This window comes from Oncorhynchus keta, chromosome 34 (genome assembly GCF_023373465.1).
Source record: "Oncorhynchus keta strain PuntledgeMale-10-30-2019 chromosome 34, Oket_V2, whole genome shotgun sequence".
NCBI lineage: Eukaryota > Metazoa > Chordata > Actinopteri > Salmoniformes > Salmonidae > Oncorhynchus > Oncorhynchus keta.
In genome coordinates, this window is record NC_068454.1 from 291,789 (window position 1) to 306,748 (window position 14,960).

The 14,960-nt window shown below is 54.3% G+C and overlaps 1 protein-coding gene across 5 annotated transcripts in view; it reads left to right on the forward strand.

Annotated features, from left to right (window-relative positions):
• ttll4 (tubulin tyrosine ligase-like family, member 4) overlaps positions 1-14,960 on the forward strand; it is a 79,002-nt gene that overhangs the window by 4,369 nt on the left and 59,673 nt on the right. For 4 of the 5 annotated variants that reach the window (XR_008089402.1, XM_052492704.1, XM_052492707.1 and 1 more), the window contains exons 4-5: positions 85-148; positions 4,179-4,303. Coding sequence is in view for 4 of the 5 variants with exons in the window: in XM_052492704.1 (XP_052348664.1) it covers positions 85-148; positions 4,179-4,303 (189 nt within the window). In the remaining variant the exon portion in view is untranslated. The remainder of the gene's footprint in view (positions 1-84; positions 149-4,178; positions 4,304-14,960) is intronic. The other variant, XM_052492706.1, reaches the window with a different exon arrangement.

The window sequence follows — 14,960 nt, forward strand, 5'->3', positions numbered from 1 at the left end:
ACCGCTGTAGCTAGGCTAACATAGTTGGACCGCTGTAGCTAGGCTAACATAATGAATCCAATGCTCTACCTTCTTTCTCCTCAGAAGGGTCTGACTGCTCCTCTTTGAATGATGCCTCGTCCACAGCCTCCATACCCGTCCTGCCAAAGTAAGTTGAATCGTTTTTCTGTGTGATTTAAAAAAAAATATTTTTTTAGATTAATCGTTGACATTGTTGGAATGCTTTGTGCATTTTGAAGATATGATTTATTATCCTATTCAGGCATTTTGTTTAGATTGATATGTTTAGATTGATTGAAAGAAAAACATGTTATTACTATTCTATTGTGTTCTTACATATTTTGACAATGTTTTTAATTCAACTGTATTTTGGTAATTTACAAGACCACAAGTTCACCTGGGTCATACCTGAAACCTGAAACGGTTTGTAGAGTAGCCTTAATCCCCAGTCATGGTTTCAGGCCATCAAATCAAACGTTATTTGTCACATGCACTGAATACAACAGGTGTAGTAGACCTCACAGTGAAATGCTGAATACAACAGGTGTAGTAGACCTCACAGTGAAATGCTGAATACAACAGGTGTAGTAGACCTCACAGTGAAATGCTGAATACAACAGGTGTAGTAGACCTCACAGTGAAATGCTGAATACAACAGGTGTAGTAGACCTCACAGTGAAATGCTGAATACAACAGGTGTAGTAGACCTCAGTGAAATGCTGAATACAACAGGTGTAGTAGACCTCACAGTGAAATGCTGAATACAACAGGTGTAGTAGACCCCACAGTGAAATGCTGAATACAACAGGTGTAGTAGACCTTACAGTGAAATGCTGAATACAACAGGTGTAGTAGACCTCACAGTGAAATGCTGAATACAACAGGTGTAGTAGACCTCACAGTGAAATGCTGAATACAACAGGTGTAGTAGACCTCACAGTGAAATGCTGAATACAACAGGTGTAGTAGACCTCACAGTGAAATGCTGAATACAACAGGTGTAGTAGACCTCACAGTGAAATGCTGAATACAACAGGTGTAGTAGACCTCACAGTGAAATGCTGAATACAACAGGTGTAGTAGACCTCACAGTGAAATTCTGAATACAACAGGTGTAGTAGACTTCGCAGTGAAATGCTGAATACAACAGGTGTAGTAGACCTCGCAGTGAAATGCTGAATACAACAGGTGTAGTAGACCTCGCAGTGAAATGCTGAATACAACAGGTGTAGTAGACCTCGCAGTGAAATGCTGAATACAACAGGTGTAGTAGACCTCGCAGTGAAATGCTGAATACAACAGGTGTAGTAGACCTCGCAGTGAAATGCTGAATACAACAGGTGTAGTAGACCTCGCAGTGAAATGCTGAATACAACAGGTGTAGTAGACCTCGCAGTGAAATGCTGAATACAACAGGTGTAGTAGACCTCGCAGTGAAATGCTGAATACAACAGGTGTAGTAGACCTCGCAGTGAAATGCTGAATACAACAGGTGTAGTAGACCTCGCAGTGAAATGCTGAATACAACAGGTGTAGTAGACCTCGCAGTGAAATGCTGAATACAACAGGTGTAGTAGACCTCGCAGTGAAATGCTGAATACAACAGGTGTAGTAGACCTCACAGTGAAATGCCGAATACAACAGGTGTAGTAGACCTGGGACCACCCATACGTAGAATGTATGCACACATGACTGTAAGTCGCTTTGGATAAAAGCGTCTGCTAAATGGCATATATATATTTTATACCTTACAGTGAAATGCCGAATACAACAGGTGTAGTAGACCTTACAGTGAAATGCCGAATACAACAGGTGTAGTAGACCTTACAGTGAAATGCTGAATACAACAGGTGTAGTAGACCTTACAGTGAAATGCCGAATACAACAGGTGTACTAGACAATAACGAGGCTATAATCAGGTAAATAGTCCAGGTAACCATTTGATGAATTGTTCAGCAGTCTTATAGCGGGTCGAAGCTGTTACGGAGCTAGCAGAGACAACTGTCTGTGACCTGGTCCTCCGGTACAGCTAGTCGTGCGCTAGCAGAGACAACCGTCTGTGACCTGGTCCTCCGGTACAGCTAGTCGTGCGCTATTAGAGACAACCGTCTGTGACCTGGTCCTCCGGTACAGCTTGTCGTGGGCCAGCAGAGACAACCGTCTGTGACCTGGTCCACCGGTACAGCTTGTCGTGCTCCAGCAGAGACAACCGTCTGTGACCTGGTCCTCCGGTACAGCTAGTCGTGCGCTAGCAGAGACAACCGTCTGTGACCTGGTCCTCCGGTACAGCTAGTCGTGAGCCAGCAGAGACAACCGTCTGTGACCTGGTCCTCCGGTACAGCTAGTCGTGAGCCGTCTGTGCTTGTCGTGCTTGTCGTGCTCCAGCAGAGACAACCGTCTGTGACCTGGTCCTCCGGTACAGCTAGTCGTGCGCTAGCAGAGACAACCGTCTGTGACCTGGTCCTCCGGTACAGCTTGTCGTGCGCTAGCACAGACAACCGTCTGTGACCTGGTCCTCCGGTACAGCTAGTCGTGCGCTAGCAGAGACAACCGTCTGTGACCTGGTCCTCCGGTACAGCTAGTCGTGCGCTAGCAGAGATGTCTGTGACCTGGTCCTCCAGTACAGCTAGTCGTGAGCCAGCAGAGACAACCGTCTGTGACCTGGTCCTCAGGTACAGCTTGTCGTGAGCCAGCAGAGACAACCGTCTGTGACCTAGCTGACTGGGGTCTTTCACCATTTGACTTGAAGACTTTGACAGTCATTACGTGTCGTTGATTATTTTTATAAACAGAAGGTTCAGTTCGTTATAGTCTATAACTTGAAGATTTACAATACTAGGAAGTTATGTTGATCTGTACACTTAAAACAGAGCAACTTCTGACAAAAAACCCCACAAATGATTGAGAAATGCCCATTTATTAATCTGTGAAGCCAGTAGTGTCATGTTGCATCCTATTGTGACTAGATCTCTGTAGAAGGACCATTCATAACTCATATAGCCCTCCCAGTTGGGGCACCTGACAGTTCCCTGGTACGATGATGACAAAACCCAAGAGAGAGAATTGAACCTTTTTTGTTCTAGTGGTTGCTGCCGGTGGGAAGGTTGAAAGCACAGAGGCTAGTGGAAAGGTCTCCCAATTGTAAATCAGTGATAAAAGTGGAACTATCCGTCAATAATGGGCACACGAGTCTCTGTGTGGTCGAATAGTGCTTGGACTGTGGGATCATTGTCATACCGTGACGTCCCAGCTGATTGGAGGATTAGTATGAGGCTGTTTTTAGTTTTCTTCACAGCAAAAGCCAATGTAGAGTAGGTCCATTACCTCCAATTTAATGCCCCTCACTCTCAGTAGAGAGTTGGACTATATTTGGAAGCAGGTGGACCAAGCAGCACCAACAGAATCCTACATGACTGTCATGTGAGTTTTGTTGTCGTCGTTTCAATTCTTATCTTGATAATTTATCTGACAAAAATGGTTTTTACTTTGAAGATGGTGAAGAAGACTTTTGTCATCGAATTTCGATTGGAGTTTTATTGATTGATCTTGAGGGAGTTGGTTTGGTTATGAAAATACTTTTTAATTCAAAATGTCTCCTGCCTTTCCAAAGACATGGCCCGACCGTGCCTCTTGAGTTAAACGGTAGTATTTAAAACCTGTGAGTTATCCTGCTTGGTGCCATTCTTGTTTTATTCCTCTGGACATTGATGACCAGGCGGTAGTTGTGTTGTCTGTGGCACGGTGGCAAAACATGTGACACCGTGTTGAACATAACAGTTGGCAGGAATCTGTTTCTGTTCCATATAGTCTGTCTGTTCTGGTAATATTCCCAGTATCCCAGTCTGTCTGTTCTGGTAATATTCCCAGTATCCCAGTCTGTCTGTTCTGGTAATATTCCCAGTATCCCCGTCTGTCTGTTCTGGTAATATTCCCAGTATCCCCGTCTGTCTGTTCTGGTAATATTCCCAGTATCCCCGTCTGTCTGTTCTGGTAATATTCCCAGTATCCCCGTCTGTCTGTTCTGGTAATATTCCCAGTATCCCCGTCTGTCTGTTCTGGTAATATTCCCAGTATCCCCGTCTGTCTGTTCTGGTAATATTCCCAGTATCCCCGTCTGTCTGTTCTGGTAATATTCCCATTTAGTACAGAGTCATAGCTTTAATGCCTCTGTGTTCCAGTATCACGGATGAGGAGCTGATGAGCCCTGAATTAGAGGATGAGGGGGAGCTGAAGCCAGCTCTGGTCCCCAGCATGTTCCCTCTCATTCCCCCTACACTGTATTTCAGCACTGCCAACCAGAGAGGTAAGACACCCCTTCACTGTGTCCTATGGCACCCTATTCCCTATGTAGTGCACTACTTTAGACCAGGGCCCTATAGAACCCTATACCCTATGTAGTGCACTACTTTAGACCAGGGCCCTATAGAACCCTATTCCCTATGTAGTGCACTACTTTAGACCAGGGCCCTATAGAACCCTATGTAGTGCACTACTTTAGACCAGGGCCCTATAGAACCCTATACCCTATGTAGTGCACTACTTTAGACCAGGGCCCTATAGAACCCTATTCCCTATGTAGTGCACTACTTTAGACCAGGGCCCTATAGAACCCTATACCCTATGTAGTGCACTACTTTAGACCAGGGCCCTATAGAACCCTATTCCCTATGTAGTGCACTACTTTAGACCAGGGCCCTATAGAACCCTATACCCTATGTAGTGCACTACTTTAGACCATAGCCCTATGGCACCCTATTCCCTATGGCACCCTATTCCCTATGTAGTGCACTACTTTTGACCAGAGCCCTATGGCACCCTATTCCCTACGTAGTGCACTACTTTAGACCAGCGCTCATAGGATGCCATTTGGGAAGCAGATAATAAACTGCTTGACAATTTTTTGGGGATAAAATAAGCTTCTACAGAAAAGTACTTCCTTCCAATTCCAAGTATGAGCTGATGTTATGTGGGCTTTTTTTGCTGTTACTTGGGGATTTCGGACACATTATGGCCTTGCTTATATCTACAGGTCATTGTGTGGTAATATATTGGGTTGAGTTTGAGTAAAGGGAAGTCAGCACCCCAAGTAGAGACTGCTGCCTCATATCCCCCCCAGTTGAGCCTGCTGCCTCTAGTCCTATCCCCCCCAGTAGAGAGGCTGCTGCCTCATATCCCCCAGTAGAGAGGCTGCTGCCTCATATCCCCCCCAGTAGAGAGGCTGCTGCCTCATATCCCCCCCAGTAGAGAGGCTGCTGCCTCATATCCCCCCCAGTAGAGAGGCTGCTGCCTCATATCCCCCCCAGTAGAGAGGCTGCTGCCTCATATCCCCCAGTAGAGGGCTGCTGCCTCATATCCCCCCAGTAGAGGGCTGCTGCCTCATATCCCCCAGTAGAGAGGCTGCTGCCTCATATCCCCCCAGTAGAGAGGCTGCTGCCTCATATCCCCCCAGTGAGAGGCTGCTGCCTCATATCCCCCCCAGTAGAGAGGCTGCTGCCTCATATCCCCCAGTAGAGAGGCTGCTGCCTCATATCCCCCAGTGGAGAGGCTGCTGCCTCATATCCCCCCAGTAGAGAGGCTGCTGCCTCATATCCCCCCCAGTAGAGAGGCTGCTGCCTCATATCCCCCCCAGTAGAGAGGCTGCTGCCTCATATCCCCCCCAGTAGAGAGGCTGCTGCCTCATATCCCCCCCAGTAGAGAGGCTGCTGCCTCATATCCCCCCCAGTAGAGAGGCTGCTGCCTCATATCCCCCCCAGTAGAAAGGCTGCTGCCTCATATTCCCCCCAGTAGAGAGGCTGCTGCCTCATATTCCCCCCAGTAGAGAGGCTGCTGCCTCATATTCCCCCAGTAGAGAGGCTGCTGCCTCCTATCCCCCCAGTAGAGGCTGCTGCCTCCTATCCCCCCAGTAGAGCCTGCTGCCTCCTATCCCCCCAGTAGAGCCTGCTGCCTCCTATCCCCCCTAGTAGAGACTGCTGCTTCCTATCCCCCCCAGTAGAGCCTGCTGCCTCCTATCCCCCCCAGTAGAGCCTGCTGCCTCCTATCCCCCCCAGTAGAGCCTGCTGCCTCCTGTCCCCCCAGTGGAGCCTGCTGCCTCCTATCCCCCCCCAGTGAGCCTGCTGCCTCCTATCCCCCAGTAGAGCCTGCTGCCTCCTATCCCCCCCAGTGGAGCCTGCTGCCTCCTATCCCCCCCCAGTGAGCCTGCTGCCTCCTATCCCCCCCAGTAGAGCCTGCTGCCTCCTATCCCCCCCAGTAGAGACTGCTGCCTCCTATCCCCCCCAGTAGAGACTGCTGCCTCCTATCCCCCCCAGTAGAGACTGCTGCCTCCTATCCCCCCAGTAGAGACTGCTGCTTCCTATCCCCCAGTAGAGCCTGCTGCCTCCTATCCCCCCCAGTAGAGACTGCTGCCTCCTATCCCCCCCAGTAGAGACTGCTGCCTCCTATCCCCCCCAGTAGAGACTGCTGCCTCCTATCCCCCCCAGTAGAGACTGCTGCCTCCTATCCCCCCCAGTAGAGACTGCTGCCTCCTATCCCCCAGGTAGAGACTGCTGCTTCCTATCCCCCCAGTAGAGACTGCTGCCTCATATCCCCCTGTAGAGCCTGCTGCCTCCTATCCTCCCCCAGTAGAGCCTGCTGCCTCCAACCCCCCAGTGGGAGCCTGCTGCCTCCAACCCCCCAGTAGAGCCTGCTGCCTCCAACCCCCCAGTAGAGCCTGCTGCCTCCAACCCCCCAGTAGAGCCTGCTGCCTCATATCCCCCTGTAGACTGCTGCCTCATATCCCCCAGTAGAGAGACTGCTGCCTCATATCCCCCAGTAGAGAGACTGCTGCCTCATATCCCCCAGTAGAGACTGCTGCCTCTAGTCCTATCCCCCAGTAGAGACTGCTGCCTCTAGTCCTATCCCCCAGTAGAGACTGCTGCCTCTAGACCCCATCCCCCCAGTAGAGACTGCTGCCTCTAGACCTATCCCCCAGTAGAGAGACTGCTGCCTCCTATCCCCCTGTAGACTGCTGCCTCCTATCCCCCAGTAGAGAGACTGCTGCACCTAGTCCTATCCCCCTCAGTAGAGACTACTGCCCCTAGTCCTATCCCCCAGTAGAGAGACTGCTGCCCCTAGTCCTATCCCCCCCAGTAGAGAGACTGCTGCCCCTAGTCCTATCCCCCCAGTAGAGAGACTGCTGCCCCTAGTCCTATCCCCCAGTAGAGAGACTGCTGCCCCTAGTCCTATCCCCCAGTAGAGAGACTGCTGCCCCTAGTCCTATCCCCCAGTAGAGACTGCTGCCCCTAGTCCTATCCCCCAGTAGAGAGACTGCTGCCCCTAGTCCTATCCCCCCAGTAGAGAAACTGCTGCCCCTAGTCCTATCCCCCCAGTAGAGAGACTGCTGCCCCTAGTCCTATCCCCCAGTAGAGAGACTGCTGCCCGTAGTCCTATCCCCCAGTAGAGACTGCTGCCCCTAGTTCTATCCCCCAGTAGAGAGACTGCTGCCCATAGTCCCATCCACCCCAGTAGAGAGACTGCTGCCCTAGTCCTATCCCCCAGTAGAGAGACTGCTGCCCCTAGTCCTATCCCCCAGTAGAGAGACTGCTGCCCCTAGTCCTATCCCCCAGTAGAGAGACTGCTGCCCCTAGTCCTATCCCCCAGTAGAGAGACTGCTGCCCCTAGTCCTATCCCCCAGTAGAGAGACTGCTGCCCCTAGTCCTATCCCCCAGTAGAGAGACTGCTGCCCCTAGTCCTATCCCCCCAGTAGAGAGACTGCTGCCCCTAGTCCTATCCCCCAGTAGAGAGACTGCTGCACCTAGTCCTATCCCCCAGTAGAGAGACTGCTGCCTCTAGACCTATCCCCCCCAGTAGAGAGACTGCTGCCTCTAGTCCTATCCCCCCAGTAGAGAGGCTGCTGCCTCTAGACCTATCCCCCCCAGTAGAGACTGCTGCCTCTAGTCCTATCCCCCCAGTAGAGACTGCTGCCTCTAGTCCTATCCCCCCAGTAGAGAGGCTGCTGCCTCTAGACCTATCCCCCCCAGTAGAGACTGCTGCCTCTAGTCCTATCCCCCCAGTAGAGACTGCTGCCTCTAGTCCTATCCCCCAGTAGAGACTGCTGCCTCTAGTCCTATCCCCCTCAGTAGACTGCTTCCTCTAGACCTATCCCCCAGTAGAGACTTCTGCCTCTAGTCCTATCCCCCTCAGTAGAGACTGCTGCCTCTAGACCTATCCCCTCAGTAGAGACTGCTGCCTCTAGTCCTATCCCCCCAGTAGAGAGACTGCTGCCTCTAATCCTATCCCCCTCAGTAGAGACTGCTGCCTCTAGACCTATCCCCCCAGTAGAGAGACTGCTGCCTCTATTCCTATCCCCCCAGTAGAGACTGCTGCCTCCTATCCCCCCCAGTAGAGAGACTGCTGCCTCCCTTCCCCCCCAGTAGAGAGACTGCTGCCTCTAGTCCTATCCGCCCCAGTAGAGAGACTGCTGCCTCCTATCCCCCCCAGTAGAGAGACTGCTGCCCCTAGTCCTATCCCCCAGTAGAGACTGCTGCCTCTAGTCCTATCCCCCCAGTAGAGAGACTGCTGCCCCTAGTCCTATCCCCCCCAGTAGAGAGACTGCTGCCTCTATTCCTATCCCCCAGTAGAGAGACTGCTGCCCCTAGTCCTATCCCCCAGTAGAGAGACTGCTGCCCCTAGTCCTATCCCCCAGTAGAGAGACTGCTGCCTCTAGTCCTACCCCCAGTAGAGAGACTGCTGCCCCTAGTCCTATCCCCCCCAGTAGAGACTGCTGCCCCTAGTCCTATCCCCCTCAGTAGAGACTGCTGCCTCTAGTCCTATCCCCCAGTAGAGACTGCTGCCCCTAGTCCTATCCCCCTCAGTAGAGACTGCTGCCTCTAGTCCTATCCCCCCAGTAGAGAGACTGCTGCCCCTAGTCCTATCCCCCCCAGTAGAGAGACTGCTGCCCCTAGTCCTATCCCCCAGTAGAGAGACTGCTGCCCTAGTCCTATCCCCCAGTAGAGAGACTGCTGCCCTAGTCCTATCCCCCCAGTAGAGAGACTGCTGCCCCTAGTCCTACCCCCCCAGTAGAGAGACTGCTGCCTAGTCCTATCCCCCCCAGTAGAGAGACTGCTGCCTAGTCCTATCCCCCCCAGTAGAGAGACTGCTGCCTCTAGTCCTATCCCCCCCAGTAGAGAGACTGCTGCCTCTAGTCCTATCCCCCCCAGTAGAGAGACTGCTGCCTCTAGTCCTATCCCCCCAGTAGAGAGACTGCTGCCCCTAGTCCTATCCCCCAGTAGAGAGACTGCTGCCCCTAGTCCTATCCCCCCAGTAGAGAGACTGCTGCCCCTAGTCCTATTCCCCCAGTAGAGAGACTGCTGCCCCTAGTCCTATTCCCCCAGTAGAGAGACTGCTGCCCCTAGTCCTATCCCCCAGTAGAGAGACTGCTGCCCCTAGTCCTATCCCCCAGTAGAGAGACTGCTGCCCCTAGACCTATCCCCCCAGTAGAGACTGCTGCCCCTAGTCCTATCCCCCAGTAGAGAGACTGCTGCCCCTAGTCCTATCCCCCCAGTAGAGAGACTGCTGCCCTAGTCCTATCCCCCAGTAGAGAGACTGCTGCCCCTAGTCCTATCCCCCCAGTAGAGACTGCTGCCCCTAGTCCTATCCCCCAGTAGAGAGACTGCTGCCCCTAGTCCTATCCCCCCAGTAGAGAGACTGCTGCCCCTAGTCCTATCCCCCAGTAGAGAGACTGCTGCCCCTAGTCCTATCCCCCCAGTAGAGAGACTGCTGCCCCTAGTCCTATCCCCCAGTAGAGAGACTGCTGCCCCTAGTCCTATCCCCCCAGTAGAGAGACTGCTGCCCCTAGTCCCATCCCCCAGTAGAGAGACTGCTGCCCCTAGTCCTATCCCCCAGTAGAGACTGCTGCCTCTAGTCCTATCCCCCAGTAGAGACTGCTGCCCCTAGTCCTATCCCCTCAGTAGAGACTGCTGCCTCTAGTCCTATCCCCCAGTAGAGAGACTGCTGCCCCTAGTCCTATCCCCCCAGTAGAGAGACTGCTGCCTCTAGTCCTATCCCCCAGTAGAGAGACTGCTGCCCTAGTCCTATCCCCCCAGTAGAGAGACTGCTGCCCCTAGTCCTATCCCCCCAGTAGAGAGACTGCTGCCCCTAGTCCCATCCCCCAGTAGAGAGACTGCTGCCCCTAGTCCTATCCCCCAGTAGAGACTGCTGCCTCTAGTCCTATCCCCCAGTAGAGACTGCTGCCCCTAGTCCTATCCCCCCCAGTAGAGACTGCTGCCTCTAGTCCTATCCCCCAGTAGAGAGACTGCTGCCCCTAGTCCTATCCCCCAGTAGAGAGACTGCTGCCTCTAGTCCTATCCCCCAGTAGAGAGACTGCTGCCCCTAGTCCTATCCCCCCAGTAGAGAGACTGCTGCCCCTAGTCCTATCCCCCCAGTAGAGAGACTGCTGCCCCTAGTCCTATCCCCCCAGTAGAGAGATTGCTGCCCTAGTCCTATCCCCCAGTAGAGAGACTGCTGCCCCTAGTCCTATCCCCCAGTAGAGAGACTGCTGCCTAGTCCTATCCCCCAGTAGAGAGACTGCTGCCTCTAGTCCTATCCCCCCAGTAGAGAGACTGCTGCCTCTAGTCCTATCCCCCCAGTAGAGAGACTGCTGCCTCTAGTCCTATCCCCCCAGTAGAGAGACTGCTGCCTCTAGTCCTATCCCCCAGTAGAGAGACTGCTGCCTCTAGTCCTATCCCCCAGTAGAGAGACTGCTGCCCCTAGTCCTATCCCCCAGTAGAGAGACTGCTGCCCCTAGTCCTATCCCCCCAGTAGAGACTGCTGCCCCTAGTCCTATTCCCCCAGTAGAGAGACTGCTGCCCCTAGTCCTATCCCCCAGTAGAGAGACTGCTGCCCCTAGTCCTATCCCCCAGTAGAGAGACTGCTGCCTCTAGTCCTATCCCCTCAGTAGAGAGACTGCTGCCCCTAGTCCTATCCCCCCAGTAGAGAGACTGCTGCCCCTAGTCCTATCCCCCAGTAGAGAGACTGCTGCCTCTAGTCCTACCCCCAGTAGAGACTGCTGCCCCTAGTCCTATCCCCCAGTAGAGACTGCTGCCCCTAGTCCTATCCCCTCAGTAGAGACTGCTGCCTCTAGTCCTATCCCCCAGTAGAGACTGCTGCCCTAGTCCTATCCTATCCCCTCAGTAGAGACTGCTGCCCTAGTCCTATCCCCCAGTAGAGAGACTGCTGCCCCTAGTCCTATCCCCCAGTAGAGAGACTGCTGCCCCTAGTCCTATCCCCCAGTAGAGAGACTGCTGCCCCTAGTCCTATCCCCCCAGTAGAGAGACTGCTGCCCCTAGTCCTATCCCCCCAGTAGAGAGACTGCTGCCCCTAGTCCTATCCCCCAGTAGAGAGACTGCTGCCTCTAGTCCTATCCCCCAGTAGAGAGACTGCTGCCTCTAGTCCTATCCCCCAGTAGAGAGACTGCTGCCCCTAGTCCTATCCCCCAGTAGAGAGACTGCTGCCCCTAGTCCTATCCCCCAGTAGAGAGACTGCTGCCCCTAGTCCTATCCCCCAGTAGAGAGACTGCTGCCCCTAGTCCTATTCCCCCAGTAGAGAGACTGCTGCCCCTAGTCCTATTCCCCCAGTAGAGAGACTGCTGCCCCTAGTCCTATTCCCCCAGTAGAGAGACTGCTGCCCCTAGACCTATCCCCCAGTAGAGACTGCTGCCCCTAGTCCTATCCCCCAGTAGAGACTGCTGCCCCTAGTCCTATCCCCCCAGTAGAGAGACTGCTGCCCCTAGTCCTATCCCCCAGTAGAGAGACTGCTGCCCCTAGTCCTATCCCCCAGTAGAGAGACTGCTGCCCCTAGTCCTATCCCCCAGTAGAGAGACTGCTGCCCCTAGTCCTATCCCCCCAGTAGAGAGACTGCTGCCCCTAGTCCTATCCCCCAGTAGAGAGACTGCTGCCCCTAGTCCTATCCCCCCAGTAGAGAGACTGCTGCCCCTAGTCCTATCCCCCCCAGTAGAGACTGCTGCCCCTAGTCCTATCCCCCAGTAGAGAGACTGCTGCCCCTAGTCCTATCCCCCAGTAGAGAGACTGCTGCCCCTAGTCCTATTCCCCCAGTAGAGAGACTGCTGCCCCTAGTCCTATCCCCCAGTAGAGAGACTGCTGCCCCTAGTCCTATCCCCCCCCCAGTAGAGACTGCTGCCCCTAGTCCTATCCCCCTCAGTAGAGACTGCTGCCTCTAGTCCTATCCCCCCAGTAGAGACTGCTGCCCCTAGTCCTATCCCCCCAGTAGAGACTGCTGCCCCTAGTCCTATCCCCCAGTAGAGAGACTGCTGCCCCTAGTCCTATCCCCCAGTAGAGAGACTGCTGCCCCTAGTCCTATCCCCCCAGTAGAGACTGCTGCCCCTAGTCCTATCCCCCAGTAGAGAGACTGCTGCCCCTAGTCCTATCCCCCAGTAGAGAGACTGCTGCCCCTAGTCCTATCCCCCAGTAGAGAGACTGCTGCCCCTAGACCTATCCCCCAGTAGAGACTGCTGCCTCTAGTCCTATCCCCCAGTAGAGACTGCTGCCCCTAGTCCTATCCCCTCAGTAGAGACTGCTGCCTCTAGTCCTATCCCCCAGTAGAGAGACTGCTGCCCCTAGTCCTATCCCCCAGTAGAGAGACTGCTGCCCCTAGTCCTATCCCCCAGTAGAGAGACTGCTGCCCCTAGTCCTATCCCCCAGTAGAGAGACTGCTGCCCCTAGTCCTATCCCCCCCAGTAGAGAGACTGCTGCCCCTAGTCCCATCCCCCAGTAGAGAGACTGCTGCCCCTAGTCCTATCCCCCAGTAGAGACTGCTGCCTCTAGTCCTATCCCCTCAGTAGAGACTGCTGCCCCTAGTCCTATCCCCTCAGTAGAGACTGCTGCCTCTAGTCCTATCCCCCAGTAGAGAGACTGCTGCCCCTAGTCCTATCCCCCCAGTAGAGAGACTGCTGCCTCTAGTCCTATCCCCCAGTAGAGAGACTGCTGCCCCTAGTCCTATCCCCCAGTAGAGAGACTGCTGCCCCTAGTCCTATCCCCCAGTAGAGACTGCTGCCCTAGTCCTATCCCCCCAGTAGAGAGACTGCTGCCCCTAGTCCTATCCCCCAGTAGAGAGACTGCTGCCCCTAGTCCTATCCCCCCAGTAGAGACTGCTGCCCCTAGTCCTATCCCCCAGTAGAGAGACTGCTGCCTAGTCCTATCCCCCCAGTAGAGAGACTGCTGCCTAGTCCTATCCCCCCAGTAGAGAGACTGCTGCCTCTAGTCCTATCCCCCAGTAGAGAGACTGCTGCCTCTAGTCCTATCCCCCAGTAGAGAGACTGCTGCCTCTAGTCCTATCCCCCCAGTAGAGAGACTGCTGCCTCTAGTCCTATCCCCCAGTAGAGAGACTGCTGCCCCTAGTCCTATCCCCCCGTAGAGAGACTGCTGCCCCTAGTCCTATCCCCCAGTAGAGACTGCTGCCCCTAGTCCTATTCCCCCAGTAGAGAGACTGCTGCCCCTAGTCCTATCCCCCAGTAGAGAGACTGCTGCCCCTAGACCTATCCCCCAGTAGAGACTGCTGCCCCTAGTCCTATCCCCCCAGTAGAGAGACTGCTGCCCCTAGTCCTATCCCCCAGTAGAGAGACTGCTGCCCCTAGTCCTATCCCCCAGTAGAGAGACTGCTGCCCCTAGTCCTATCCCCCAGTAGAGAGACTGCTGCCCCTAGTCCTATCCCCCAGTAGAGAGACTGCTGCCCCTAGTCCTATCCCCCAGTAGAGAGACTGCTGCCCCTAGTCCTATCCCCCAGTAGAGAGACTGCTGCCCCTAGTCCTATCCCCCCAGTAGAGAGACTGCTGCCCCTAGTCCCATCCCCTCAGTAGAGAGACTGCTGCCCCTAGTCCCATCCCCCAGTAGAGACTGCTGCCCCTAGTCCCATCCCCCCAGTAGAGAGACTGCTGCCCCTAGTCCCATCCCCCAGTAGAGAGACTGCTGCCCCTAGTCCCATCCCCCCAGTAGAGAGACTGCTGCCCCTAGTCCTATCCCCCCAGTAGAGAGACTGCTGCCTCTAGTCCTATCCCCCAGTAGAGAGACTGCTGCCCCTAGTCCTATCCCCCAGTAGAGAGACTGCTGCCCCTAGTCCTATCCCCCAGTAGAGAGACTGCTGCCTCTAGTCCTATCCCCCCAGTAGAGAGACTGCTGCCCCTAGTCCTATCCCCCAGTAGAGAGACTGCTGCCCCTAGTCCTATCCCCCAGTAGAGAGACTGCTGCCTCTAGTCCCATCCCCCCCCAGTAGAGAGACTGCTGCCCCTAGTCCTATCCCCCCAGTAGAGACTGCTGCCCCTAGTCCTATCCCCCAGTAGAGAGACTGCTGCCTCTAGTCCTATCCCCCCAGTAGAGAGACTGCTGCCTCTAGTCCTATCCCCCCAGTAGAGAGACTGCTGCCCCTAGTCCTATCCCCCAGTAGAGAGACTGCTGCCCTAGTCCTATCCCCTCCAGTAGAGACTGCTGCCCCTAGTCCTACTCCCCCCGTAGAGAGACTGCTGCCTCTAGTCCTATCCCCCAGTAGAGAGACTGCTGCCCCTAGTCCTATCCCCCCAGTAGAGAGACTGCTGCCTAGTCCTATCCCCCCAGTAGAGAGACTGCTGCCTCTAGTCCTATCCCCCCAGTAGAGAGACTGCTGCCTCTAGTCCTATCCCCCAGTAGAGAGACTGCTGCCCCTAGTCCTATCCCCCCAGTAGAGAGACTGCTGCCCCTAGTCCTATCCCCCCCAGTAGAGAGACTGCTGCCCCTAGTCCTATCCCCCCCAGTAGAGAGACTGCTGCCCCTAGTCCTATCCCCCAGTAGAGAGACTGCTGCCCCTAGTCCTATTCCCCCAGTAGAGAGACTGCTGCCCCTAGTCCTATTCCCCCAGTAGAGAGACTGCTGCCCTAGACCTATCCCCCAGTAGAGAGACTGCTGCCCCTAGACCTATCCCCCAGTAGAGACTGCTGCCCC